The sequence below is a fragment of the Helicoverpa zea genome, chromosome 8 (genome assembly GCF_022581195.2).
Source record: "Helicoverpa zea isolate HzStark_Cry1AcR chromosome 8, ilHelZeax1.1, whole genome shotgun sequence".
Lineage (NCBI taxonomy): Eukaryota > Metazoa > Arthropoda > Insecta > Lepidoptera > Noctuidae > Helicoverpa > Helicoverpa zea.
This window is the reverse complement of record NC_061459.1, coordinates 2,363,675-2,390,783: the sequence shown is the minus strand read 5'-3', so window position 1 is coordinate 2,390,783 and position 27,109 is coordinate 2,363,675. Positions and strand designations below refer to the sequence as shown.

Genomic DNA, 27,109 nt, shown 5'->3' with positions numbered 1-27,109 from the left:
TCTCGGCTCGGATTTGCCTCTGTGTATTATGCAACCAATTTAGTACCTTATTGCGTTAGAATAGAGTTCATTTTCGTAAATATATATTTTGAGCGTGCGCAATCTTGTTTAGTAATATTATATCTATGGATACGGTAGGCACTTTAGGACCTTGATATTTTTCGTTACAAATCTTCATTTCAACCTGTTTTGCTCTCTTTTCGGCCCAGTCAAGCGCGAATGGAATTTATAATAGGTAGTTATCGAGGGTCCCGTATCGAAGTAGGTTGGTACCTATTCGTAATTAGTCGTTGTATTGAACACATGAAAAGGGCAATGCTTTTCATTATTTTCACTTTACAGTCTCTGATATCTAATCATAGTTTTATTATTTTTTTAAGAGGTTAATATCATCATAGCCTTTTCAGAGCCATTCAGAGCCTTTTCCCAATACTACGGTGGGGTCGGCTTCCAGGCCCCACCATAGGACAGGTTAATATGAAGGTAGGTGTTTAGTGTTTTGAATAAAGTAGGTGCATTAGGCCTAAAAAAGGTAATGTTTTTTTTTCTATTTCTTTGATCTGAGGTTTTTTTTTCAATGTCATATTTTTTTCTTAAGGGTAACATTTATTGTAAGGGTTGTAAAGAATGTTTTGAGCGCGAACTTTGGGTAGGCAGTTTACCTACCGTTTGTTGCAGGAAAGGGATAAACGGGATGGGATGAGGTTGGTAAACCCTAGGTACTTACTGTACGGTACTATACCGTACAGTAAGTAGACTGTACCCCAAGTGGAGGGAAGCCCATGAGGAATTTCCCTATGTCAAAACAAAAAAAATAATGTAGATAGGTAGGAACTGCTCGCCTTACGCAGTACCTATTAGTCTATTCATAGGCCACAGTTGCGTCATTATGTACCTACCTACTACTAGGAATGCATTTTATTTCTCCTTTAGGTCGTTAGATAACTTATAAAATTATTATTACGACCGTCATAAGTGTAGTGTACCTACCTACATCCAAATACAGGTGCAAGTAAATTACAAATGATATCTAAGTACCTACCTATAGGCCTAGGTACCTATTGCCTATTATGACTCACATGTAACCTAATGATAGAATCTATATTATAGATTATGGTGAAGTTCGTGCCTTCCAAACACCTGTTGCTTTCAACTATTTATTTCATCATACCTATGGCGCGTACATACCTATGCTGCCATGCCATCTAGCGTCATACCAGTGACACAAGTGTGTAAGCGACCAGCAACCATAGATGAATCATGATTGACTTTCAACCTCGCCTTTTTTTATTCCGTATTTTTTATCTGTGACAATAGATGGAAGTATGAACAAAGTTGTGTTTCGTTGGGCGCTAAATTTTCTTTTTTTTTCTATTGAAACCATAATTAATGGGTACTCCACAATGTAAGATGCTATTTATTTGTTCATGGCTAACAGGTTATCTAGAAGATGGATATGAAGTTATTTAAATTATATTTTACACTTCTTTTATAGGTCAAAAATTGGTATTCTCAGAAAAAAAAACAACAATTCATAGACAAATATTTTTTAATACCAGACAACACACATTTCACAGATTCTTTTCAAACATTAACATACACTTACCATCATAATTATTAAAAACATTAAATTATTATAAATCTCTGTTAAAATCCAAAATTGAAATAAATAGTATTTGCACCACAGCAGGATTTATGAACAATCTCAAAATAATTATTTAAAAATTATTTAGGTACAGTCAACTTCAGGTCAGTGGTAACAGTTTTATAGGAAAATCGTACTTATTGCTGTTGAGTTAAGGTGCATGACAGTTACCACTGATGTGCAGTCTACTGTACCTATAATAATTATTATAAGTTAAAACAATACTTAAGCTAAGTAGAGTTCTCGACTTGCTTTGTGGTTGCTCACTTTTCAATCTTTTTATAGGCACCAGATAGTTTAAAAGCACTGCTTGTAAGTCGCTAATTATAAAACAATAGAAAATCAATTGTATCTCGCGTATATTTGCGCTTCGGAATACAACAGCTATTTTATATGGTCATAGGTGAAGACTCGTCATTTGAGTCACAAATTGTTCAATATTATTTGTTTTTAACTACCTCCCCACTCAGTCATTTAATGGTTACTGAAGCCATTCCTTAGTGAAGGATTTGTATGACATTCCGTCACTAAGGAGTGACTTAAGTAATCATTAAATGTCTCTGAGTGGGGAGGTAATATATTAAAAAAAAAAATAGTAGTTAAACACAGTTTTTTGTAAATCGTAAATTGAGTAAAAAAAACATAAATAAGAGAAGCGGTGGTTTCAATTGGAATGATAAGTCTATTGCGAAGGAATGATTGGAAAGATTATAGATAAATATTTCAACAAAGAAATTAGTAATATTTCAGGCAGAAGGTGTATTATAGTAACAGGAATATAATAATACTGTACAAGTCTATTAAAATCTGAACACATAGAAAAATCATTGATTTAGTAAAACACATATAAGCTGTAAGATTAATTTTAACCATAGTTGACATAAGGAAAGGAATTTTCCATAAGTAATATTCATAAGAAACCGAAAGAATCTACATAAGTTTCCTTTTAATTCTGACATCAATATAGACTCTCATAGGCTGATAGGAAAGATAAATGCTTTTGTAGACCGCATTGTATAGTTTATAATGCGTTTGTAGACAAATTAATACAATAAATTATATAAATATTAATTACAATCATAAGAGTATATAAAACAAGGAAAAGTATTATTGTTGCAATAAGTCAATCAATAAAATACAAAAAAGACTTGTTAAGTTATTAAAACTATGGACAGAATTAATATTAAAAACAACTAAAAAAATATGGAATCTCTGTAGAAAACTACTTCAGATCATCTAAAACTCACTTTCAGAAACAACAGTTAAATTCTTAAAAACAATATCGATAAGTTAATAAATAAAATTGCACACACATTCCCTTTTACCCTATCGATAATTTGAGGTACGTCACTAATTCCACTTATTATGCACACATCAATGATTACGTTTATTCTTATAATCTACAGTTAAAGGCAACATCAAAAAACGCAAGCACATATACGAATAATCGAAATAAATATAGAATTCCCATCAATTTGCGCCATTTTAAAATGAAATCACTTGTGTAGGCACTAGGTAGGTAACTATAAAAAAATCTTAGTTTTATTGCTATTGATAAGAAAGAGGTTTTAGTACTCGCCTCTTAATTTTTTACTCAATGAATTGTCACACTTACAAAAATAAGTGAATACTTTGTTTCAGGAACTAAATGTAGATAGTCACCAAATAATTAAAGATACATACGTCACACCCAAATATTTTAATTATTTTAATCTATGTATGTATAATCATAATCCAAAGGTGAACATTGTAACTTGAATCATATTTATCCTAGCATCGACACAAAATGGCCATATTCAATTACCTAACTAACCGAACATTTAACATATAATTATACCATTTCTATTTTTAAAAAAAGAACAAAAGACAGAAAAAAAAGAAGGAAAACGAGACATCAATAAAACATTATATAATAATTGGACAGAATAAGATTATAAATCGGAATGAATGCTTCTTAGAATAAAATAAAATGGAAATAACTTAAAATAAAGTAGCTTTATGATTACCCCACTTCAAATAATTCTAGTAATTACTTAACTTTTTACGTTATCCAGAGGTAGGTAAACTAACAAAGTATAAGGCCCATTTTAAATGACAACATACATATATACACCCATTATTTTTTCAATCGAAAAATAATTTGTTTAAAAAGCAGACGTTTATGTTGTCGATAAAAGGCCTAAATATTTCATAAGAATTATGTAATAATTTATGACAAGGCAATTTAAGTCTCAACTTATGGCAATGTAATATAGACTTCATTGTAAAGCTACTAGGTCCAAAGTGAGGTTGGCATCATGCCTTCCATAGACGTGTTTCTTGGAGTCAGGGTTTCGTTGCAGAGGAATTCTAGAGGCATATCTACTAGGTATCCTTGGATTAAGTCTATCTTTCTGTTGGCGAGGGCTGGGTCTGTGTTCCAAAGGTTCTGGTTCTCTTCTTGATATTTCTTTAGTTCGGCGAAAGAGTGTACTGCGTCTGTTGGTATTGTGTGGAACACCTGGAAATTAAGAAGTGTAGTCAAGTGAGTTCACTTAAATTCCAATATATTTTGTTTACTAATTAAGTTTTGTTTTGTTTTGTAAAGTATCGATTTTTCCAAGATTTTGTATGTAATTGTCATCAGATTCCTCTGCCTTGCTTCCAAAATGTAAGCTTAAAAGTCACCAGATAAGAAATAGGTATAAAATTACTATAATATATGTTTCCAGTATGTAGGTAGTTCAGATAATTTCTTTTTCCCCAACAGTTAAGAATCGGCTATTTATTACCAAAATGCTAGCCTCAAAAATCAAGCCTGGTTAAAGTTACTTACATCTTCATACAAATCAGTGTTCCTTTTCGACGTGGCTTTCCACACGTTTCTATAGAACTCCTTACAGCAGGGGTCGTCGAGTGATATCCCTGCCCTGTCCAGGTCCTGCCCCATGAGGCCGAGGTGTTCGCGGAAGAGTCGCTTGCGCAGCGCCCCGGCGACGCGGCCGCACGGAAATGCTTCCCCGTTCATTGTGCCGTCCACGAATTGCTCGTCCTGTGCAATAAAATAATTGTTTGAAGGGCTGATTTGGTCGTTTACATTTTACTCATAATTGTGATGATATTCTTTTCCAGCATCTAGATTTTAATTAACTGTACTATTTCATAAGATCAACGGACACAAGTTGAGATTTACTTCGCATATGTGATAGATATTGTAATCCTTTTTTAAAGTTGCACTGCAGCACACAGGCCTTTTCACACACAGAGAAGGAATGAGAGTTAATCACCAAGATCTTTCAATACAAATTGACAGTTTCAGACTTCGAAGTCTGGGTTACTTCAAGATGTTTTCAATCACCTTTACTCAGTTATGAGTGTTATTACAACACACTTAACATTACTAACATAAAAATACATAACCTTTTTTGGCATTCGGGTAAAAGTAACTCACCTGCAAAAGCACAGCAATCTCCGAATCCCTCTTCCCAATCATGGACCTATCATTAATATTAGCACTGCCACATATTATCGTCTTATCATCAGCTATCAATAACTTGGAGTGTACGTATACGAGTTCCGTCACTGGTTCGTCGCCCAGCACTGAGTGCGTTCGTAGACCGTGGAAGGTTATGTACTCGAAGGGGTCAGGTACTCCGGATTCGTAGAGACGGGTTATTATGGCTTCGCGACTCCTGTGGACAAAGTTGATTTGGTTAATGTTTGCATCGATAGGGGAAGGTGACAAGTGACTTTGTGTTTCGGAAGGCACGTTTTATTGGTGTCGAACATATTTGGCAGTGGTTATAGAGAAGCTAAAAAGTCTGACAACCACTTTTATTAGGGGTATCGGGTGGATCAGGTAAATGTCTTGAGAAGGTCAGATAGGCAGTCGCTCCTTGTAAAACTCTGGTACTCAACTGTATCTAGTTAGCCTGGAAGCCAACCCCAACATTTTTTGTTCAGTGGGTTTTGACCTTATTAGTGACACGCTCAATCACGATAAAGCAATATATTATATTTTTTGCAAATAGTTTGAGAACATTTGTACACGTCTTTCTTTGAAGTCGGAGCTTCCTATACTATATAACTACCTTGAGAAGAAAACACCGAATCTTTTAATAATAAACATTAGTAAAGAAGTTATAATTACCGGCAAATGCTCTGATAGTTCCAATGCGTGACAGCATGTAGCGACGTCCCGGACGGGGCCCCCACTTCACCTTCAAAGCCGGGTAAGAGCGGCATTACCACGAACACGCGGAACGTCGAGCCCGAGCGAAACGCTCGCATTATACGGTTGTATAGCGCTTCGCCTATCTATAGAAAATACATATTTTATGGTGAAAACTTACAGTACAATCAAGCAGAAACGAAGCTGTCTTGTAGACGGTTTTGTGGGGTCTTAAAATACGAGGAAGATTTCTTATAAAAATCTTTTGTTATAAACAACAAAAAAACAAGAATGCAAGCATTTAGTTTTCTGCGTTCAATACACTGAAGATCGGGGAGAGCTGGTCAAGGAGAAATGGCCAGCGATCAAACAAGCCATCGCTTGTAGGTGGCTTGATAAAAAATAACAAAGACATTTAAGCCGCAGCTTAACCTAATAATAGTTAGGTCTAATATTTATCTTGGTAGATAAGTGACTTTTTTTAGAGTAAATAATTTGTAGCTGTACTAAAATACATGTGAGATATATGAGACATTAATTTAAACGCAAGCTATGCTCACCTGATTCCGCACAGTAAGACTGGACCTCGACAAAGTAATGAAGAACTGATTCTCAATATAAACGTAATGTTGTGCCCTTGTTATAGTGTCGGCGTACGCTTCATGTATGCTCTGCTCCACCGTGTCGGGGTCCAGGAAGCCTCCCGACCAACTCGATAGGCTGCGGAGTACCTACGGATGGGAATGTTGGTTTTTATTTATAGATTTTTAAATTGATGATTTTGATAAAGGGAAAAGTTTGTTTTGGAATATTTTTTGGGATTTCTGAAATAGCTTTGAGAAGTGATAGTTTCAAGTGTGAGTGTTATGGATAAAGTCCAAGGTTTAATGATTAGGCGAGGCAGAGTTAATGGCAATTTGCCTAGTGCCCGGACGGAAGGCAAATTTAATAATATGAGGTATTTTTATAACTGGAGTAAAGTTGGAACATGTATACCTATATGCCTTTTTTTTAACTAGGTATACTTTGGACACATATCCGAAATAGCTTGCATTTCCAAAATATATACAAAAGTTGTATTTACCTGACAAGACACGTTATTGATGTCACATTCGAGCACTTTGTCCAGATCGTGAAGAGGTTTGATGTCGATGTACGCTTTCGGCAGCAAGTAAGGGTAGTTTGGGTTTTGTCTGAAACATAACACAATAAGTATAATTTCAGACTTCAACATTTTGTACTTGTAAGAGCTATAACAGAAGATGATCGAATATTCTTCAGTCTCAATGACATTTAAATGGCACTGTTAGTGGTGAATCACACACCTCTAATGTATTTGTGACGTAATACTTTTTCTTTTTAGGGCTCCCCTTTATGAACTCCACTTATATCTTCTTTTATTCATATTCTTCCTGTAGTCCTTTATATAATTCATTATGTACTCATCATCATATCACTAACCCTACGTTAAAAGATTATTTACGTATCCTTACGTTAGTCATAGATAGAGGTAGTATATAAGTTCCTCTATGACTTATATACTACTACTAGTATGTACTCCCTTAAGTACTGCCCCTATATACACCCTTATGGTCTCCCTTATGTAGGTACTACCATTATGAACTCCTTTATGTACTTCCTTTATTTAAAAATTCTATCTCTAGTATACAAAACAACAGATAAAATATTGGTATCAACCGTTATTGAAGTTGCAATACCTGGCCTTCTCCAGCTTGATAGCGTTCCACCGTTGTATGAAGTGCCGCGCCACATCCCGCGCGGCGGCGCCGTGCACAACGACGCCAACGTCGTGCCACGGCATGCGGGGGGTTGACTTCCTGTCCACTAAGTCTGCAATATACGTGGATTTTAATTAGTAAATAATAACGACTAGCCATAATGAAATATGGCAGATAATGGAATCCCACTGCGACACTCAATTCAACAAACATTAGAAAAAAATAATAATTGTATGTCATAGATCGCCCCCTCCGAGCCTTTTCCCAAACTATGTTGGGGTCGGCTTCCAGTCTAACCAGATTCAGCTGAGTACCAGTGCTTTACAAGAAGCGACTGCCTATCTGACCTCCTCAACCCAGTTACCCGGGCAACCCGATACCCCTTGGTTAGACTGGTGTCAGACTTACTGGCTTCTGACTACCCGTAACGACTGCCAAGGATGTTCAATGACAGCCGGGACCTACAGTTTAACGTGCCACCCGAAACACAGTCATTGGTGTCTAAGATATACTTAGAAAGTACATACAAACTTAGAAAAGTTGCATTGGTACTTGCCTGACCTGGAATCGAACCCGCGCCCTCATACTCGAGAGGTTGGTTCTTTGCCCACTAGGCCACCACGACTTATGTATGTCATAGATCGCCGTTTGGCGTAATTAGGTAATAAGCGAGAAAAGGAGCTCGTAGCTAAGTAACATCCACATAGTTCCCTCGACTTAATTTGCTCCCTCGATTTGTGAACTAAGTTCAGAAAGCTATATAATAATATAATAATCAACCATACTGAAAATGCTGTCAGCGTAACTATACGCTCAACTTTTGCTTAACAATTTTATTGTCTCTTAAACCTATAATCTACTCAAAAAATAATGATATTCCCAACTCACCTACAAAAGGCAGATCTAAATTATTAAAGTCCTTAACGATAAAATTGGTGTAATCTTTCCCTATCCACAGTTTCGAGTTCCCTTCTATATCCTCTAACGCTTCCTTAGTTTTCTCAGTTATGACTCTTCCTTCAACAACTTGAGCTAACGGGGTCGGTTGACTCACATGCCTCGTTGAAACTTCCACAGGTTTTATTCCCAAAGCATCAGTTAACAATATTTGATCAGTAGAAAGAGCATATTTCTCAGCTTTCTTTCTTTCCGAATCATCGAATTTCTGTTCATTTCTTTCTTCTTCGTAAGGGGGATAAAGTATGCTGATGATGTTTTTTCCTCTGTCAGTAATTTTATCTAGAACGTTCCGTTTTTGTATTTCGGGTGATTCGAGTCTGTTGATGTCTTGTGGCTGTGGCTGTTGTGTGGCGGATGTGATGAGGAGCTGGTCTCCTGGTTCTAAGACTGGAAGGTTCTTTGGAATGCTTTCTGTTTCGCTTGTTTCAGGTACTTCTTGTTCGCCTTCTTTTTTTTCTTCTTGTGTGTCGTCTTTTAATGTTGCGCTGGAATTTGAAAATGTAAAAGATAATGTTAATGTTTCCATTTTTTTATCAAATTCCTGAATTAAGAATAATAAGGCATATTATTGCACTTGTTATATAAGTCGCCCAAGTTATACCAATAGAAAAATAATATGAAGTTGAAAACTACTTATGAATGATGCAAAGTATTATATTACACAATAAAATAGAACGTTTGGATAAGCATTCTTTATCATCGGGTATAAAATATGTTTCCATTGAAAAATGATTCCTTAGAAGAATTATTTGCCTAGCCTTTTCATATTTACTTTTGGGTCGTCATATAAATATTCAAATTCTTATTTATGAAAACTCACTCGTTTAAACTGATGACTAGATCCTTGGAACTCTTGGCGAGTTCCATGGCAGCTTCGAGTCCGTTGCTGTGCGGGAGGTACAGGCCTCCGCCGGGAGAGCTGGACGTCTTCTTCTTCGTTCGTATTAGACTTTTGGGTTGTACCTCGTCTCCGAGGTCTGTTAGTCTGTGGAAGAATAGACGGTTTGTCAGATATACAAAATGTTTTAAAAATATTTGATGATATTAAACCATTTAAAAAATAAAATAGTTTTGCCACATAGATAATCAAAGTGAAATCGTTTATTAAAGTAGGTTCATTACAAAAATGACAGCACCTTCAAAACCTTTCACCATTTACTAGTGTTATGGCTGGAAGGAAGAAGCGGTGAAGAACAAACTCCCAACAACATAGCTGTCTATTACAATTTACTTATTAATGTAATTTGTATGGTATACAATTCAATATCTTTATACCATCCATATACCAATTCTTATATTGCATTAAATATGAGAAAATGATAAATGTCAATCACATCCTCCGAGCCTTTTTCCCAATCATGTTGGGGTCGGCTTACAGTCTAACCGGATTCAGCTGAGTACCAGTGCTTTACAAGAAGCGACTGCCTATCTGACCTCCTCAACCCAGTTACCCGGGCAACCCGATACCCCTTGGTTAGACTGGTGTCAGACTAACTGGCTTCTGACTACCCGTAACGACTGCCAAGGATGTTCAATGACAGCCGGGACCTACAGCCTACCTACAGCCTACCTAAAATGATAAATGTCAATGCGTGATTATAAACCACGCAAGTATGGTATTATTATTGTAAAAAAAAATGATACGAGTTCGAATAAAATAATCCTCATTATTTTTAGGAAGTCGGTTAAATAGCCGAATCAATCTTAATTGGAAAAATGCTCATATGCAGTCAAATGTAGCATTAATTATATAAACCTTACCTATGTTTATAATCATCCCAGCGTCCATAGCACAGGTCGATGCCGCCCACAAAGGCGACGGTCTGGTCGACACAGACTATCTTCTCGTGATGCGCCCAGAACAGGACGCCGGCTTTCGCGTGGTCCGGGTGACGGAATACCTGGGAAAAATACAAGTATTTGTTTGATGGAAAAGTAATTGTTTTTATTTAGATTTTTTATATTAGCAGTGTAGAATGTCAAAAGCTATAAAGGCAAAACGGGAATTATTACTAATTTGTATATCACCTTTTAAACATTGCTTTTTGAATAAGTTGGCGTAAGAAATAAATCAAGTTTAATAAAAAAAGTCGTGGTGGCCTACTGGGTAAAGGACCAACCTCTCGAGTATGAGGGCGAGGGTTCGATCCCAGGTCAGGCAAGTACCAATGCAACTTTTCTAAGTTTGTATGTACTTTCTAAGTATATCTTAGACACCAATGACTGTGTTTCGGATGGCACGTTAAACTGTAGGTCCCGGCTGTCATTGAACATCCTTGGCAGTCGTTACGGGTAGTCAGAAGCCAGTAAGTCTGACACCAGTCTAACCAAGGGGTATCGGGTTGTCCGGGCAACTGAGTTGAGGAGGTCAGATAGGCAGTCGCTTCTTGTAAAGCACTGGTACTCAGCTGAATCCGGTTAGACTGGAAGCCGACCCCAACATGATTGGGAAAAGGCTCGGAGGATGGAAGAAATAAACCAAGTTTCATGAAATCTATTATATTAGGTATTTTATGTGTTATGAAATATTTAGACTCAAAATCTGTCAACGTTATATGAGAATGCTTTGGTAAATGTTATAATAATTATTTTTATACCTTAATATATTCGCTAGCTAATCTACTTTTGCTGTAGAAACTGTTGATACCGAGCGCCATCTCCACTTCTTTGTACAGCATTATAAATATTTTTACACCTTGCGCCTGAAACATACATTAAAAACTGTTACAAAACGAAACATAAAAATCAGAGGCATTTCATACATGTATTATATCCAAAAAGGCTCTTCCAAAAATCCAAAAAGCTGGATATTTACGGATTTGGATGCGAAAGCGGCGGGGCGCAGTGTACATCCTTGAATTCGCTTCGGATAGTTTTGCATTAGCATTCGCGTTGATTCGCTCACGTAGGACGCTCCCTTAGTATGTTGATACATTTTTTTTCATCCCACCATCTCGAAAAGAGTAGTTTTACCCTTTGATATCTGAGCGCAAAAGCCGTTTTTATCCTCTAGAGCGGCAAAGTGATTTGAATTTAGAACATCGTGTGCAATACTCCATTTGTGACAATCTTGATAAGACTTTTCAAACAAATGCATATTAAACAAATAAAATACTGCTTAAAATAGTTATTCAATTAATTAACTATTTTTTATTATTGTTTTTACATTGATTTTTGAACTCGTTTCATTTTTAAACTGAGTTTTCAAATAAATGAACTTTAATAGGTGCTTCTTTTTAATTTGATACTCATATGTGCGCGCCATTTTGTTTTTTTGCATTTAGTAATTTCCTCGATGAGGTGGGATGAAAAGTTACGTGTTGCACTCGAGTGCAAAGATTTTTCACCTTGTGCTCTTTTGATTCCCTCGCTATCGCTCAGGATTCTAATTATTGAAACACTCGCTACGCTCGTGTTTCAATTTTAGAATCCTTCGCTTGCTCGGTCATCAAAATTGAGCCCGCGGTTAAAAAGCAACTTTGCACTCTTGTATAACAAATAACTATTACAAGAGTCTAAAATTTTATAAGATCATATTCACTCTTATTAACAAAATACTCACAGCTTTCCTCTTCAAAAGCGTATCAAGTCTCCAATAACTGCCGTTCAAAGCGGGTCTTTTCAGATATATCTCAGGGCTTAACCACCAGTCAGCTATGAAGATCTCCTCCCTGGCCAGCTCCATGGCGTCGGCGACAGCTGACAGGTACGCCGAGCCGTCCACCAGGGTGCCCACCGGGGTGGCCGCGCGAGGCGGGGCGAACGAGTGGTGGAGATTGGGGAATGTGAAGTCTCGAGCTGAGAAATAAGAGATGAGTTAGAAAAGGCGGCAGTTTTTACCAGCCTCCTTATACTTCTGATGGATAAGATGGTAATAACGGTAGCTACATGTTGCTATAATAGTTTCTTGAAAGATCTGCATGATGTATCTACAGATGAAAAGTATGTTATACTCTTCCTCAAAGGTCAGGTCTGTCTCCTCACAAAATTTTATTTAAATCTGCACACTCAAAGCAGACAAAGAGTATTTTTTCACATCATGGTTCAAAATTTACATCCAAATATGTCCATCCTGTATTTTTTTTGATAATTTGTTGAAGTTAGACGTATAACGCGCTTGAATGCCTTAAAATAATAGTTGATGTCCCGTCAAGTTTATTCAACTGAAATATTCCTCTAAATACAAATCCAAAACAAGTAATCTAATAAAACTTACCAGTCTGATTAGCAACAGCTTTAAGATACTGCATCCACTCCTTACTCTTGCGTTTGGTCCAACATTTGATCACCATCTGCCGGCTTTGGTTCAGGATTTGCAGACCATGGTTCAAGCCCGTCGAGTACATGCCGCTTGATACTTCAAACCTTGAGAGTAAAAAAAATTACAGAACTTAAAATAAGATGGTAGTTTTGAGATGTTCATGCATTTGACGTGCCTGCAAGGTTGTGTCGTGTGATTCTGAGGTTCGATACATATAGCATTGATTTGGAATAAATTTCCGGTTGTATCCAGATTTGTAACGTAAGTGTATACAGGTGTACCTACAGGCCCCATTTTTTAAACATTTTTTATCCCCAGGCATCAGATATCTTTTAAATCACGGGTGTTATTATTTTTCTTTGTCGCACGTCACAATATTTTATTTATTTAAAATAAAAAATGATTGCTGGTTATTCATCGCTAAATTATGAACTGAGCGCCATGCGTACCACTAAAACTAGGGCAGTGGTTAAAATATAAGTAATGATTGTTATTAAATTGTGAACTTCTATTATTGTGATGCTGGTTTTATATAAAAAGGCTTTGAAAAGTTATCTTCGTAAATGTGAATCGTTTCAATTCACATTTACGTTAGGTGATGCTAAATGGATCTTATTAACATTTATAGTTTTTTTGCCATAAGAAGAGTTCCCTGTCACTTCATTTTACATTAAATTTATGAATTGTAAAATGACTTCAAATGATAATAATTTGAATAATAATAATATATATAATGAATTGTCAAATGAGTATGAATATCGATTAAATTTCGTTAGGTCACATCACTACATTTGTCAAACAAGAACTGTCAAGGAACTCTTCTTACGGCAAAAAAACTATAACTTAGGTTGATTTCTGCAGAACACCTCGACACTGTTATTACAATTTTAGCACAATTCACGTAAATCTAAATACTTACAAATCTTACTGTTTGGGCTGCGTGGAACGAAAAATAAGGAATTAATTTTGGTACATTTTACCAAGCTAATTTACGTTTTAAAACATTTTCTCAAAACTATAAAAATCTCAGTTACTCAAAACTGTCATAAATTCAAGATTGCAGTTTTCATCTTTTTAACACATCTTAATTGATACTTTATATAACTCAAACACATTCCACATAGGACCCACATTACGCATGACAATACACATAGCCCATTTCCACTTTACCTGCATACAAAGGTCGTTTAATAGGGTACAACTTACCCTTGATCAAACAACATGATAGCTTTGACGACCCCATCCCTCGGTCTCACGTAGCCGAAGAAAGTATCCTTCACGAAGAACCATCGCTCTTGCCACTTCGCACATACTAAACCCGTGCAGAAGTAATTACATCTAAAACGAAACGAAATCATGTAGTTTATAGAAACTGGGAGATTATGCTAATAAGTTTCCCACATTTGTGGAGCATTTTTATCTACTGTCATCATCATTTGTCTAGAATTTTCCCAACTACACTTTGAGATGCAGTTGATCAGTGTTTGACATGGAGCAAATACTTCTCTCTTTTACCATACAACTTGGAAAGACTGTTTTATCTATTGTGATAGGTGTAATTATAAATAGTAAATAAAAATGTGTAATTAGGGCTACGCTTTGAAGTATAAAATTAAGGTCCTAGACGGCCTTCATCAAAAGCAAAGAGGAGACTTTTTCGCTGGATGGCGAAAAATCAAGGAGATACAATATACTAGCATACTAAAGTAAAATCTAGGAAAATACCTACTAAATCAACAAATATCTACATTAATCTAACCTCACACAAACCATATTGCCGAGCAGGCCGAAGCAGTTGCATCCCGCCTGTCCGGGCTGCGTGGAGCCGGTGCGTTTCATGATCATGCCTTCCTTGCCCTTACTGCCGAGTTCAGATATAAACGATAGGTTCGATACTTCTAGGAATTCTACCTGGAAAGAAATTATTACCATGAGAGATTAAAAATAAATTTTAATGTTTAAATTAGACCATAAGACAAATAACTTTTTACAATATCTTATCTTAATAATAAATATATATACAACATAAAACTATAAGACCATAAGTAATAAATAAAGAAAGTATCACAATCTAACGACAATCGTTCGATCTAACGTAAGAATTACAATTAAGTACAATTTAAGCAAAAAACAATGATGGTTGGTAGTTTTCAGGCCTAATGCACGTGCCTGCAAGGTTGTGTCGCGTGCTTCTTTCTTTATCTTTTTAAATCAGCATTGATAAAATGCTGAAGTAAGAAAAAATGTTTTGTGTGCCATTTTTCAGAGGATAAAGAAGCATTGCCTGTATACTTAGTTAACTTATACTTTCAATGCCTGTTAACTAAGTATTCACCCACACTTAAACAATGGTTAGAAAAACACCAAACATACAAAAAAACACGTAATCTTAAACCGCATTTATAACCTTTAAATCCCAAACAGTTACTCTAACCAAAATAGAGTACTTCCGTTAACAAAGACAAGCCTATTCACAATTACATCAAAAAACTTATTAAAGGTCATGATGAGTTATTACTAAAAACAGCACAAAGCACTGGGAACACACCACTCAACATTCAACCTTATAAATGTGACTATAAGGTTGATTTTCCTAAAGCTGTTTTGTTCTTCGTTACTTATTCAAGTGTGAAGGTGAATATTACAGCCTTTGTAGTAAACTCACCGTTTCGTGGTGGTTCCTGTATATTGAGATGTTGAGAAGGTTATATAGGTATTCTTCTAGCTGCTTCATTCTTAGCTGGATGCCTTCGTATGTCACCATTACTTCGGGCTTTTTGGGGAACCTGAAAATGCAAAATTTTAAGACCTTTTAGAAGAGAGGTTTTTATCACACCTATGTGATGTTATAAAATCGTCGTGACGTATAAGGTGTCCTATCATTCTTCCTCTCCTATTCTCTATATTTTGCAATAGTTGCCTCTTAGTTCCTACTCTGTTTAGTACTTCCTCGTTAGTAACTCTTTCCGTCCAGCTAATTCTCTCCATCCTCCTCCAGCACCACATCTCAAAAGCCTCCAGTCTGCTAATATCCTGCTTAGTTAGCGTCCAAGTTTCACAACCGTATAACGCAATGCTCCAGATGTATGTCCTTATGAAATTTCGAAAGGAAAGAAGGAATTTGGAAGGTCGAAGGAAAGAGAGGAAGGGGTCGTCCAAGATATAGCTACATCAAGCAAATTAAAGAAAAGGTGAAGGTCGTGACGTATAAGGAAGTTCAGGAGTTGGCGCTAGATAGGTGTAAATGGAAGGAGCTGCACCGACAAGAGCTGGGCTCTTAAATTAATGATGATGATGTGATGTTATTTACTTTTCATCATCATTCAAAGTCACAGTTTTGTGTAGGTACTTTTTGCTTTAAGTAAACAGTTTAAACAAAAAAAAAAAAAACAAACATGGTCTAGAGTTGCTAACAAACTCCTATAGAGTTGCCAAATATTCTAATGTATGTAGGAAGGCTATTAAATAAAAGTTAATTCGCATTTGACAGGCTAATGATGGTTGAGAAACTACTAAACCGATCAAGATGATCGGTGAAACTTTGTAAACATATTCTTGGTGGCACTAGAATGAACATATGATACTTTTTATCGACACATCACGCGGGCGAAGTCGCGGGCGGAAGCATATATATTTAGTCATATTTACCTAGGCAAAGCACCTTTTCTCTTCCTAGGCCTCAACGCCCTCTTAGAATTACTCCTCGGCACTGCTTGCAACGCCACTCTTTCAGCTTTCTCTTCAGTATCCACAGTATTCTTAAAGCTAGCTCTCCTAGTTTTATGCGTTTTTGTGGGGAAGGGAATATCGAGTGACGCACGGTATAAGGTGAGCTGTTGATGAAGGTATAATATGTGTTTGTAACGCTTCTTGATCGTCCAGTTGAATTCGCCATGTTGCAGGTAAATTGTGTATCTGGAATTAAATTTTGTATTTCAATTTTGGAGATAGGTCACGACAAAGAAATAAAAATTGGAGTTTGTATGTTGATTGGTCGCTTAATAAGACATTTTTGCAGATTAATTGCTATAATATCTAGAAAGTATGTGCCTAGTTGTTTTTATTAAAAGACTGGTCAGAAGAGAACAGAAGTAAGATGCGTTAAGTAGGTCATGTATGTATAAAAATAATGTACCAATTTATAAATAGGCTGATGTTGGTATGCTGGCACGGTTTCGATAAGATTATTTTACCTGATTCTGCTATAATTAATTAATATTATGATTAAGGAAAAATACAAACAATAATATGTGCCGTGAGGTATTCAGATTAATATTGTACCTACTAGGCTGTTTTATGACAGTTAATATTATCTGACAAAAGAGGAAAATAGTGTTTAAAATTATTTTATCACGACACTATATCATATATTTGGCCAATAATCCTTTATCTATATATATAAAAATGAAACCCGCTTTCCGTTGTCACGATATACCATGAAAACGGCTTGATCGATTTGGCTGAAAATTAGAGGGGAGGTAACTTAGACCCGGGAGAAGGTTTAAGGATTTTTGTCACCATCCGACTACGGGAGGCGGGTGAAACCGCGAGTGAAAGCTAGTAAACAATAAACCGTGACGCCATACAACTATATAATCTATAGATAATCAGCTTAAGATATATTAGACACCATATAGAGCTGGCAATAAATAAAAATGGCCATTTATCTGAGGATAATATTTAAAGAAATCTTAAGCTGTTAGCGTATTAGCAACTCTATGATAATATTGCACTAGTTCACTCTATTTGATTGAAGATAATTGTCTTTGCCGCATACACATTGTTCGAGTATGTACTATCAATTAGAAGGATGATTCACGGATGATAACATCAGATAATATAATGTACGTAGTAGGTAATTATAGTTACAACTACATATATTAGATATGTGTGTATCAATGTTAGGTTTATTAGCCGCTAGATAAGTTCAATAGTACCATAAAACTATGTAACAATTGTTCTGTTAGTCCTCGTGTATGCTTTTATGTGGTTGCCATATAACTAGTCGGAATATTTATATTTATGTGTATTACGATTTCCGTTGAGAGATAATTCAGTATTAAAATGATATTGGATACAATTTTATGCAATTTGTTTTATCCCCAGCTGGTTTGCTTCTAACTTCTTATAAGTATGGGGAAATATCAATTAACCCGGCGTTTGGATCACAAGATTGTTTTTTAAGCGTTTCATAACATATCTATTAAGATACTAAGATGAAAAGTTACTCATACCATAAATGTTGTAAGTCAGACATCTGTTTACTCAGTTACACGCTAAAATGTTAAGCTGTTTATACTGTGCATTAAAAGATTTTCCTAAACTGCCTTTGTCTATCTACACTAACAAAGCAAGGTAATCGTGAAGTTTTCCGCATTTTTATCATGAAAACGTATAAAAATAAAGTACTGAAACCTGTGTTCATGTACTACAAGTAATAAATGAAGATCATGAAACGTGACTAACGTTTTGTCTGATAGTAACTGATAACCTTATCAAAAGGATTTTTAATTGACTTATTGTTTAACTTTGTTAGTCACGAGATTATAATTCAATTGTATACTTCAGTTTACTTGCGCAAGAGGATTGCAATAATCAGATGAATTAAAAAACAAATAGCTCATTACAAAAAATTGTAAATTCATTTGATTCAATAACAATACATACCTATCTCATTATTTCTTTCTAACGTCAAAATAACGCCTGTTATCAAAGATCGGTTAGCCTCTTAATTTAGTCTATTTCACTTTACTCTCTTGACAATATACTACTACAAATTCAGCAATCTTTCCCGCGTAACATAAGTTACATTTTAGCCTGTACCGTCAGTAGTTTCCTCGGGACGCGGGAAAACGAGTAGTTTTTATATGATACATTTTATACTTACAGATTAGGATTCAGCAAATGTGTTGTCACGCTCCGTTCGTTCTCTATGAATCTGACCTTTATTTCCACTCCCGGAATGAATACTTTCCTGTGCACCGAACTAAATTTCACTGGCGGATAATGGACCGCTTTGAATGGCACTGTTGTTTGACTTGGTGCTGAAATTAAAAGATTATCATCTATTAGACTATTATTTACCTTAAAACCAATCTTAATTAATAGTAAAAAGTTGTAGGTTGATCCATTGATTGATAATACTGGTTTGTTTGGTTAAATGCACTAGTCTCAGGAACGAGTACGTACTGGTTCGATAAAAAAAAAATAGTTTTAGATAGCTCATTTATCGATTATGGATTCATGGCTACATTTTATAAAACCCGGGAAGTAGTGCCCTTGGGAAAAATAACGTACCTACATAAAATTACGAATACCGATATCAAGGACGGCGTCCTTATCCAGTACCTATAACGAGAATGTGCCTAACTTCCGCCTTGATAACTTTGTTTATAATTGGCACGCAACCTAATTAATTAAGGAACATTTCGATATCAATCGTGTCGAGGTCTTACGAAGTTTTGTCAACCGTCGTTTGATGTTTAATCCAAAAGAATGTTAATCTAAAATAATGATTTCCAAGATCAACTACGTATAGAACCGAAGCTTTGTTCACAAAGGGCTTAAGAAAGAACATGGTGGGTTTTAGTCAGTCAGCAACTGTTTGATACTCCAAGGTGCATCCACAAGAGGACGGGTCATCTAATATTACAATACATTCCCGAAATACAAAGATCAACAGAATCGGATCGCTAAAGTAAGCGAAGATTAAAATTGGTAGGTACAAAGTAGGTCTGTGTACGTATAGGCATATTTTGGTGCCGAACAAAGTGGACGCTTATATCTAAATATAGGACACATCAATTAAAAGATAAGCGGATCGTTGATACGGCTTTTTAACCACAGTTTTGGAGGTTTTATTTTAAGAGATAGGTACGGAGTACCTCGGTATTCTAATCGCGTTATTTTCAACAGAACGTCGAAAGCGCAAATATATTTAGGTATTTATGCTAACAATATAGGTACATAGTTCAGAATTCTGGGATCAAAACCTTTTTGCGATCATTGTAATAAAACAATAAAGTTTCCATTGATAGGAAAAAAAATAAAAAAAATATTCGATTTTAATTTTGATGAAAGTGCAATCGATATATATTATCTTGATTCACCCGGCTTTATCATTTGCATAGTGATTGATAACCAAAAGTTATTCGGAACTGGGCACACTTTTGTGTTTATTGAATTTTTCAAATCGGCAAGGTGATCCTTGAGATTAACGCATTCAAACTAACTCTTCAGCTGTATAATATTTGTTTGCTAGTTATCATAGAGTCTGGTGATCTGGTCCGAGGAAAGTTACAATAGCTAAATACAAATTCAGTCACAATTGGTCAGACTGGAAACCGGTCTAAATTTCAAACGGGAAATACCCAGACGGACTGCAGTTAATTTTGAATTCGACGACCTCGATGGCGCAATGGCCACCATGCCGGACTGCCGAACCTGAGGTCCCGGGTTCGATTCTCGGTTCGGTCGACATTTGTGTGATGAGCATGCTTGTTGGCCGTGGTCTGGGTGTTACAATATGTATTTATAAATATGTATATATGTAGCTATATGTAGTTTATCAGTTGTGTTAGCACCCATAACACAAGTTAATTAATAACTTACCATGGGGCTAACCGACCGTGTGTGAAAAGGTGTCCCGACATTATTTATTTATTTATTTAAAAGTTGTACTAATAATAGGTGTAAAACCTACATTGAGTATCTGTGTTTGTTGCACTCTCCCGCGAAAATAATTATGATGAAACTTGGCAGCTTATGTATCAGAATAACATGAAAATAGGCTACTTTTTATCCATAAGCAATATGTAAGTAGGTACTGTGGTAGTTTCTCGCGGGTGAAACCGCAAGTGGAAGCTAGTATCAAAATAAATGCTAGTGACTAATAGCATATTATCTTCACATTTTTTCATTATATGTATGAATCAGTACTGGCCATGATTATAAGATAACAGAATTTATTGGGTGGCCATATCATATGCACTTTGTATTAGGAATTTTTAAGTGCGATGCGATGCTTATTTGTGAAGGAAAAAAGCATATTATTACAAAAGTGATAAATGTGAAAACAATTTGTTTGGTAGATTCTAATTTTAAGCTCTTGAGTTTGTAATCTGGGTTCAATACAGATATAAAAGTGATAAATCTACTACTTTCTGATTGTTTCCAGAAAAAACTTTATCACGTTGCTTAATCTAAAAGATATTGAAGATAAAATTCCGTAGATTTCTTAAACAACTGACTTGCAGAAGGTGAATTTTGCTACTTATACTTTCCTAATGAAAGTTTTGGCAATGCTTGTTCAATCAACACAGGTATACAAAATGCAGATGTTACATTGTTTGTTTGGGACTTTGTTGCACCACTGCTTCTTTCCAACAAAAACACAGGAAGTGCTAAAAGGTTTTTGGGAACTGTCTTATATTATTTGTTCATCGAAAACTGCTGTTTTTCAGCCTTTTTTGAATAAATGCATTTTGATTTGGCCCTTATTTTTAAGATATGTTGCATAAGGCCTTTTTTTTACATCAGTGACAGATAGGAATGACAGCAGAGATTGTAAGAAAGATCTTCAGAATAATCTAAATATTTTTCATGCACTCAAATTGTTTCATTCAAAACTGATAAGTGATTACGCTTGCACATTATCATAATATTTTATTGTTTTGCTTTGTACCTAATGGTACTCTAATGTAAGAGATACAAGGCAGATAATAAGTATTAAAAAATATCATTAACATTGTAATATAAACCATTTGTAACAGGGTTACATTACAAGGTACCTAGCCAGTTTTTTGGTATATTAGTAGGTTGAAGAAGAAATTGCTATAAGTCCTTATTGTCTACCAATAATACAAAATAGAAAATCAAAACAAACATACCACTAGAGTTCCCCTCCTTATTATCGACTTTATCAGCGTCGATGACCGACAACGACTCAGGTACGGCCAAGCTCTCATCGAAGTCGGAATCCAGGCCCGGACTTAGGGAGTCCATGGTAGGAAAGAATCCTTGTAGACAGTCGCCCGAACCGGACGCCGCTGGGGTAGGGGTGTCCATCCCGTAGTTTGTGTAACCGTAGAGTTGCTCATCTGTTGGGAGATAGACATTAGGTATTAGTTAGTTTGGAAAAAAAAGGTTTTAAAACCAGCAGGAAGGGATAAATCACGTTTAAGTTCATGTTCTTGCAAGATGGCAAGATTGTTTGTTGGCTAATAATTACATTATTTATATAATACTTTCGCCGATTTTATAAAAAAATATTTATCAAATATATATTCACTCAAAAATTTGACTCATGAAACTCGATTTTTTGGGAGAAAGAAGGATCTCCCATCCTTCAAAAATAAATAGAGTATTTCAATAAGCTTTAAACTAATTAAAGTTCTTTAGAACACCTCCAAGAAGTTCTCACAAAGCCCTAATTAGTAGGTTGTAAGCAGACCAGCCACTAATCCTCATAGGCTTTTCAAGTAGAATATTGTCGAAATGTTTTCCGGAAGCTGCACCCAATAGCCCCAAAAAAGGTCTCCAAAAACACACTTATATTTACACAAAAACACCAAGAAGTTCCAACACACGTCCTTGTTAAACCTTGTTAACTCATATCATCAATAACATATTGTTAGTATCGACAGCATAACAATGCCAGTTTAGTTTTTATGAATACTTGATTAAAATGTTTGAGTCAGAGGAAACTCCATTAGAATACGGTAGTATGGAATGTATTCTATGCACTTAGATGTAACAAGAGTCTCAAGAATTACATCATTGTAAGACAGGATGAAGCACTTAAGATTCACCATGTATAAGTTTACATACTTAGTCACATACAATGCTGGATGTCATATATCGGGTGTGTCGTTCATAATCACATTAAATGAAATGCGTTCATATACTGGTTAATATATGTTGATTAACACAAAGATAAAAGAAAAATACGTAAAAATAAAAAAAATGAATTTTTCAAACAAAGTAAATAGAATAAAAATGTGCGAAAATTAGAACACCATATAAAAGTCAGTCATTACAAACAACTGTAATTCTCCCTTGAAAACTGACAGCTGTCAACTGATCAAAACATTCGATACTCCTAACTTTATCTCTGCTTTACACATGATGTTGTAAATTATAAAAACGAAAAATGACTCCTGTGGCTAAACCACTGAATGGATTAGGTTATTTTTTTTACAATTCGCCATAGAATATCATAAAGTATATGCGATAGAATTTAATGTGATTGTGAACGACAAACCCGATATATGGTACCTAGTTTATTTTCTGATATGGTATTACATATGCATATGTGTGTATGATGTAGTATGTTTTCAATATTTAAAAAATGAAATAGAATGCTTTTGTTTTTGATAATTTTTATTTGGCGGTACCTAAATGTTTGGTGAATAGATATTAAGCAAAATAATAAAGGACCATGGGCAAAAATGTATGAAGCCTGGGCTCACCCACCAACAGAGATGAGACCACTTTGAATATACTTGTAAAGCACTAAATATAAAGATTTAAACTCATTTTTGCGAAGAATCCATGGGGTTATTTTGCTATAAATATTTTTCTCCGACCATAAATAAACTAATATTCTGCAAAAAGTAGTGCTGTTATGGCAGTGTAGGTTTTGTTATTGAACACCTTTAACTAGTTTTAATTCCAGGTTTAATGTATACATAAAAAATAAAACAGCTGCTAACAGTTAAAATTATTTTTGTTAACATATCAATCAATATCAATAATAATGTCGTCTAAGTATCCTGCCGGTGGATTAAATTGTGAGTGCCTGCCTAACCCTAGATACCATATTATTGAAATGATATGAGCACAACTTCCTACTGAGCGTCTACCTGTTAGACACGAGCAGTAATACTGAGCGATGGCATCTCGACCCATTTCGTTTCTGTTAACCAGAATGTATACCTACCTACGTAATATGTAAACCTATTTAGGTGTATATCTTTTTTTTGCCATGGAATTGAAGGTAGTGCCCATAGTAACAATTTTAGTACAAACAAAAACCTTCACAACGGCATATGCTATAACTCTGTTGGACAATGAGCCCAATTTGACTCATGGTCCTTTGATCTAAATAACAATCTAATGCATTATTAAATAGCAGTGAATCAAACTAATCCTCAGACTGTAGAAAAGTAAATTATTTCATCATAACTATTTTTCATTTGCTATACGGAACACTCATCCGCATATTTAACATAAACAAGTGCTAAGACTAAACACAGAGTTATCTGTTCTATCTCAAACTAGATCATGTATAATGGGTGAAAGTATTTAGCATGAGCCAAGACATAGGCTTGTACCCGTGGGCAGCGGGATTGTTCGAACGAGATACCGTGGCACTAGTACATAAGAGGCCTAAGACGGAACACGACGGTTTTTAGTCAGTAAGAGTCGACACTCCCTCACCGCTGCTAACCCACAGCGGGAGGGGTCATTTGATGATTTTTGATGTCGTTAAAAAAAAGGCTTCTACCCGTTAGGCCCAAAGGTGGACTTTGGGTAGAACGGATCTCAGAGCAGAGAAGTTTTTAAACAATGAATAGAATATCTTTCTCTTATGACTACTAGTGAGTAGATAAAGAAATTCTATTATTTGTTAAAATAATTGCCATTCTGCAAGGTTTGTTGAAGTTTAGAAGACATGAGGAAATTGAAATTATCTCTGCTTGTTGTAACAAGACTTGTTCCTGTCATCTTGTATCAGTGATGAGGTAGTACATAACATGTTACTAGAAGTTTTATAATCTACAGGGATTACAGCCTTACAGTACCTAATATATAATCTGCACTTAGCTTACTTGACAGATAAGAATGCAGTTTTCAGAAACACATAATGAAAATGATAACACCACCAAAATATTTTACTTATCTAGTCCAAAATGTTGTTAGTATCTATCCTTATAAATATTACTAGCGAAGAATTGGTAGATAAAATTATAAATATAGAATTCAAAGGTTAACATTCTCTGTCATAAAAACAATTGTTGAAAATGAATAAGAAGATTGTGCATGTACTTTAAGTATTTCTAATGTAAACTAAGTAAGGCAGATGTATGATTTGAAAAAGAATTGAGAAATTATAAAGTACTGTCAATATCGTATCTTAAAAACCCCCATTTAAGTCATGTCTTGTGTACTTTATTAAAGGAATTTATGAATATGTAATTACTTAATGAGTTATTTGTAGTTAGTACCTGTGTTAGTACCTATAATGATGAAATATTTAAAACCATTGTCATATAAACTTTAAAACAACAAACCAAGCTAATTTTATTTTATGAAAACAGGAAAACTTTATCCAATAATCACATAGAGAATTCTCTTTATTGTATGAGTATGTAGTGATATAAAATTGTTAATCAATTTACCACACAATGCTTAGCGAGAGTTTATACTCACGTTCCAAAATTCAGAAGAATATTTAAAGATTTTCGTTCTATAGGAATAACTTCCTGCTATAGTTTTACTTACTGATATTTCTTTTTACATTAAAGACAAAACGTTAAAAGATTAAAACAACACTGGAATTAACCATTCTTGAAAATCACACCCGCTAAGAAAACAATTGAAGAAACAATAAAGCACAAAATAACGCACTGTTAAATTCACCATTAAAACCTTTTTATCACTCACTTTGTAATGACACTGGCCACTCATAACAAGAAAAAGAAAAACAAATTCAAACATAGAACACTGTACCTCGTTTGATTAAGTTATGGAAACTCAATGTCAACTCCTTACGTTCACGTTCCATACGTTTGTTGGTTATATTATTTTCGTTGTATTCAGTAGTAATCACACGAAACCCATTTGAGTGCTGGTAACTAATGTGTTGTCCATTACACGGTACAAAACCAACACTTGTGTACATAATCTACGCCGATAAGATAATAAAATATCACGCTTATAATAGTACTGTTTTGACGCTTGCGAAAACAGGTTGCATTACAAAAATCCACTGTTTTCATGGCAAAAGTTGTGTCGACGACAGTGAATCGTCGTTCACGGCTGAGTGAGCAAGGCCTTTAGAAGTTTTTGCTTCGGGATAAGTGAAATCTTTACTTACTAATTTTGTTTCGTTTAGGAAATGATGTTCGGGTTAAACATGATGGAGCGACAATGAATGAAACAAAGGCGTATGAAGCCCGGATGAACTAACGCACGACTCATTCGGGCAAATTACTGGTTCAAGGCTCCCTAAAAAATCTTGGAAAAGTGACGTAATGAACTAATCCACTAATGGTTATCGTGGAGTAGTTTAGTGGTCGTAAACATTTTATAGAAATTAACTAAGGTTCATTGGTTTTTATTACTTTAAGTTCAAACGTACGGTGTATTCACTTATTTAATAACATAAGTTTTAATTTTGTTTTATGGGATTATTTTGCAATATTTGCATACCTAAAAATGGGGAATAATATCTATCTTTTAAATTCCCAATTTCTTTGAGGCCATCTCAAAAGCAAAATACATTGCCCTATTACTGAGGACTTCGTTATTGCTTGATAGTTTAACTATTATTTAACGTGTTTTCTTATGGAACCATATGTGTGACTAACTCAAAATAAATAAATAATTGTTTACTAAACAAACAAACTGTTTGTGACCTCAGAATCACTGAACTTTTGACGTCATCCGGAATAACCAGCGTGTTATTGACGTTTGTTTGGCATTGACAGTCTAGAAACGTTCAGAAATTTAATTTGTGATTTGACTTGGAATGAGCGGGATTCGTTCTTTAACTTTAATAAAAAAAAAAATATTTTTTTTAAAAGTATGTTTTTTAAAATTGGAAACTCTTTATAGATAAACAAAGCATAAAAATTAAATCCATAATGTTCATATTTTCTTTATTTACCTACGAATGATCAGTCCTCTACTTTGGTAATGCCTTTCGCAAACCAATGAGCAATACTCCCTCCGACAAATTAGTGTTAGCTAATCTTTTACAGTGTGAGTCACTTTCGATACAATTTCATTATTTTAACGGAATATTGGATTAAAATGGCCTATATCTATGACACTTGAAATATACAAACAGTGTAAGTTTAGTAATTTGATTTAGTGAGAGGCATTTTGAAACTTTTTCTTTTCCTTTCAAATAAGTTCAGGTTTAGTATTTTGGGTTAATTAAGTGCATTAATAGTTGACCTTATATTAATTCTTCTTTTTGTCCGATATATTTGATGATACAATTCGGTTTCAAGTAACTCCTACAACTCTTTTATAAGTTGTTGGGGTTCATTTATTAATGACTAATAAGGTCGTCGTCGTGGTGGCGTAGTGGTTAAATACTCATAAAATTATGATGATGATGAACG

At 35.1% G+C, this 27,109-nt stretch overlaps 1 protein-coding gene across 4 annotated transcripts; it reads right to left on the bottom strand.

Moving 5' to 3' along the window:
- Window positions 1–1,531: 1,531 nt before the first annotated feature.
- Window positions 1,532–26,007, bottom strand: LOC124632352 (phospholipase D2). Of its 4 annotated transcripts, none has more exons than XM_047167153.1 (21): window positions 25,855–26,007; window positions 21,644–21,853; window positions 18,643–18,799; window positions 16,404–16,670; window positions 15,421–15,541; window positions 14,515–14,666; window positions 13,962–14,093; window positions 12,711–12,859; window positions 12,057–12,292; window positions 11,092–11,196; window positions 10,256–10,395; window positions 9,315–9,479; window positions 8,423–8,979; window positions 7,514–7,646; window positions 6,880–6,988; window positions 6,356–6,526; window positions 5,775–5,941; window positions 5,076–5,316; window positions 4,461–4,676; window positions 1,840–4,145; window positions 1,532–1,737 (listed from the first exon to the last, which is right to left on the bottom strand). In XM_047167153.1, exons 2-20 carry the CDS (start codon window positions 21,819–21,821, stop codon window positions 3,918–3,920), a joined length of 3,624 nt encoding a protein of 1,207 aa, XP_047023109.1. In that variant the 5' UTR covers window positions 21,822–21,853; window positions 25,855–26,007; the 3' UTR covers window positions 1,532–1,737; window positions 1,840–3,917. The 4 variants fall into 4 exon arrangements, with proteins under 4 accessions (XP_047023109.1, XP_047023108.1, XP_047023110.1 ...); XM_047167152.1 differs by lacking the exon at window positions 25,855–26,007 and adding an exon at window positions 25,488–25,807; XM_047167154.1 differs by lacking the exon at window positions 25,855–26,007 and adding an exon at window positions 25,188–25,806.
- Between the last annotated feature and the right edge of the window lie 1,102 nt (window positions 26,008–27,109).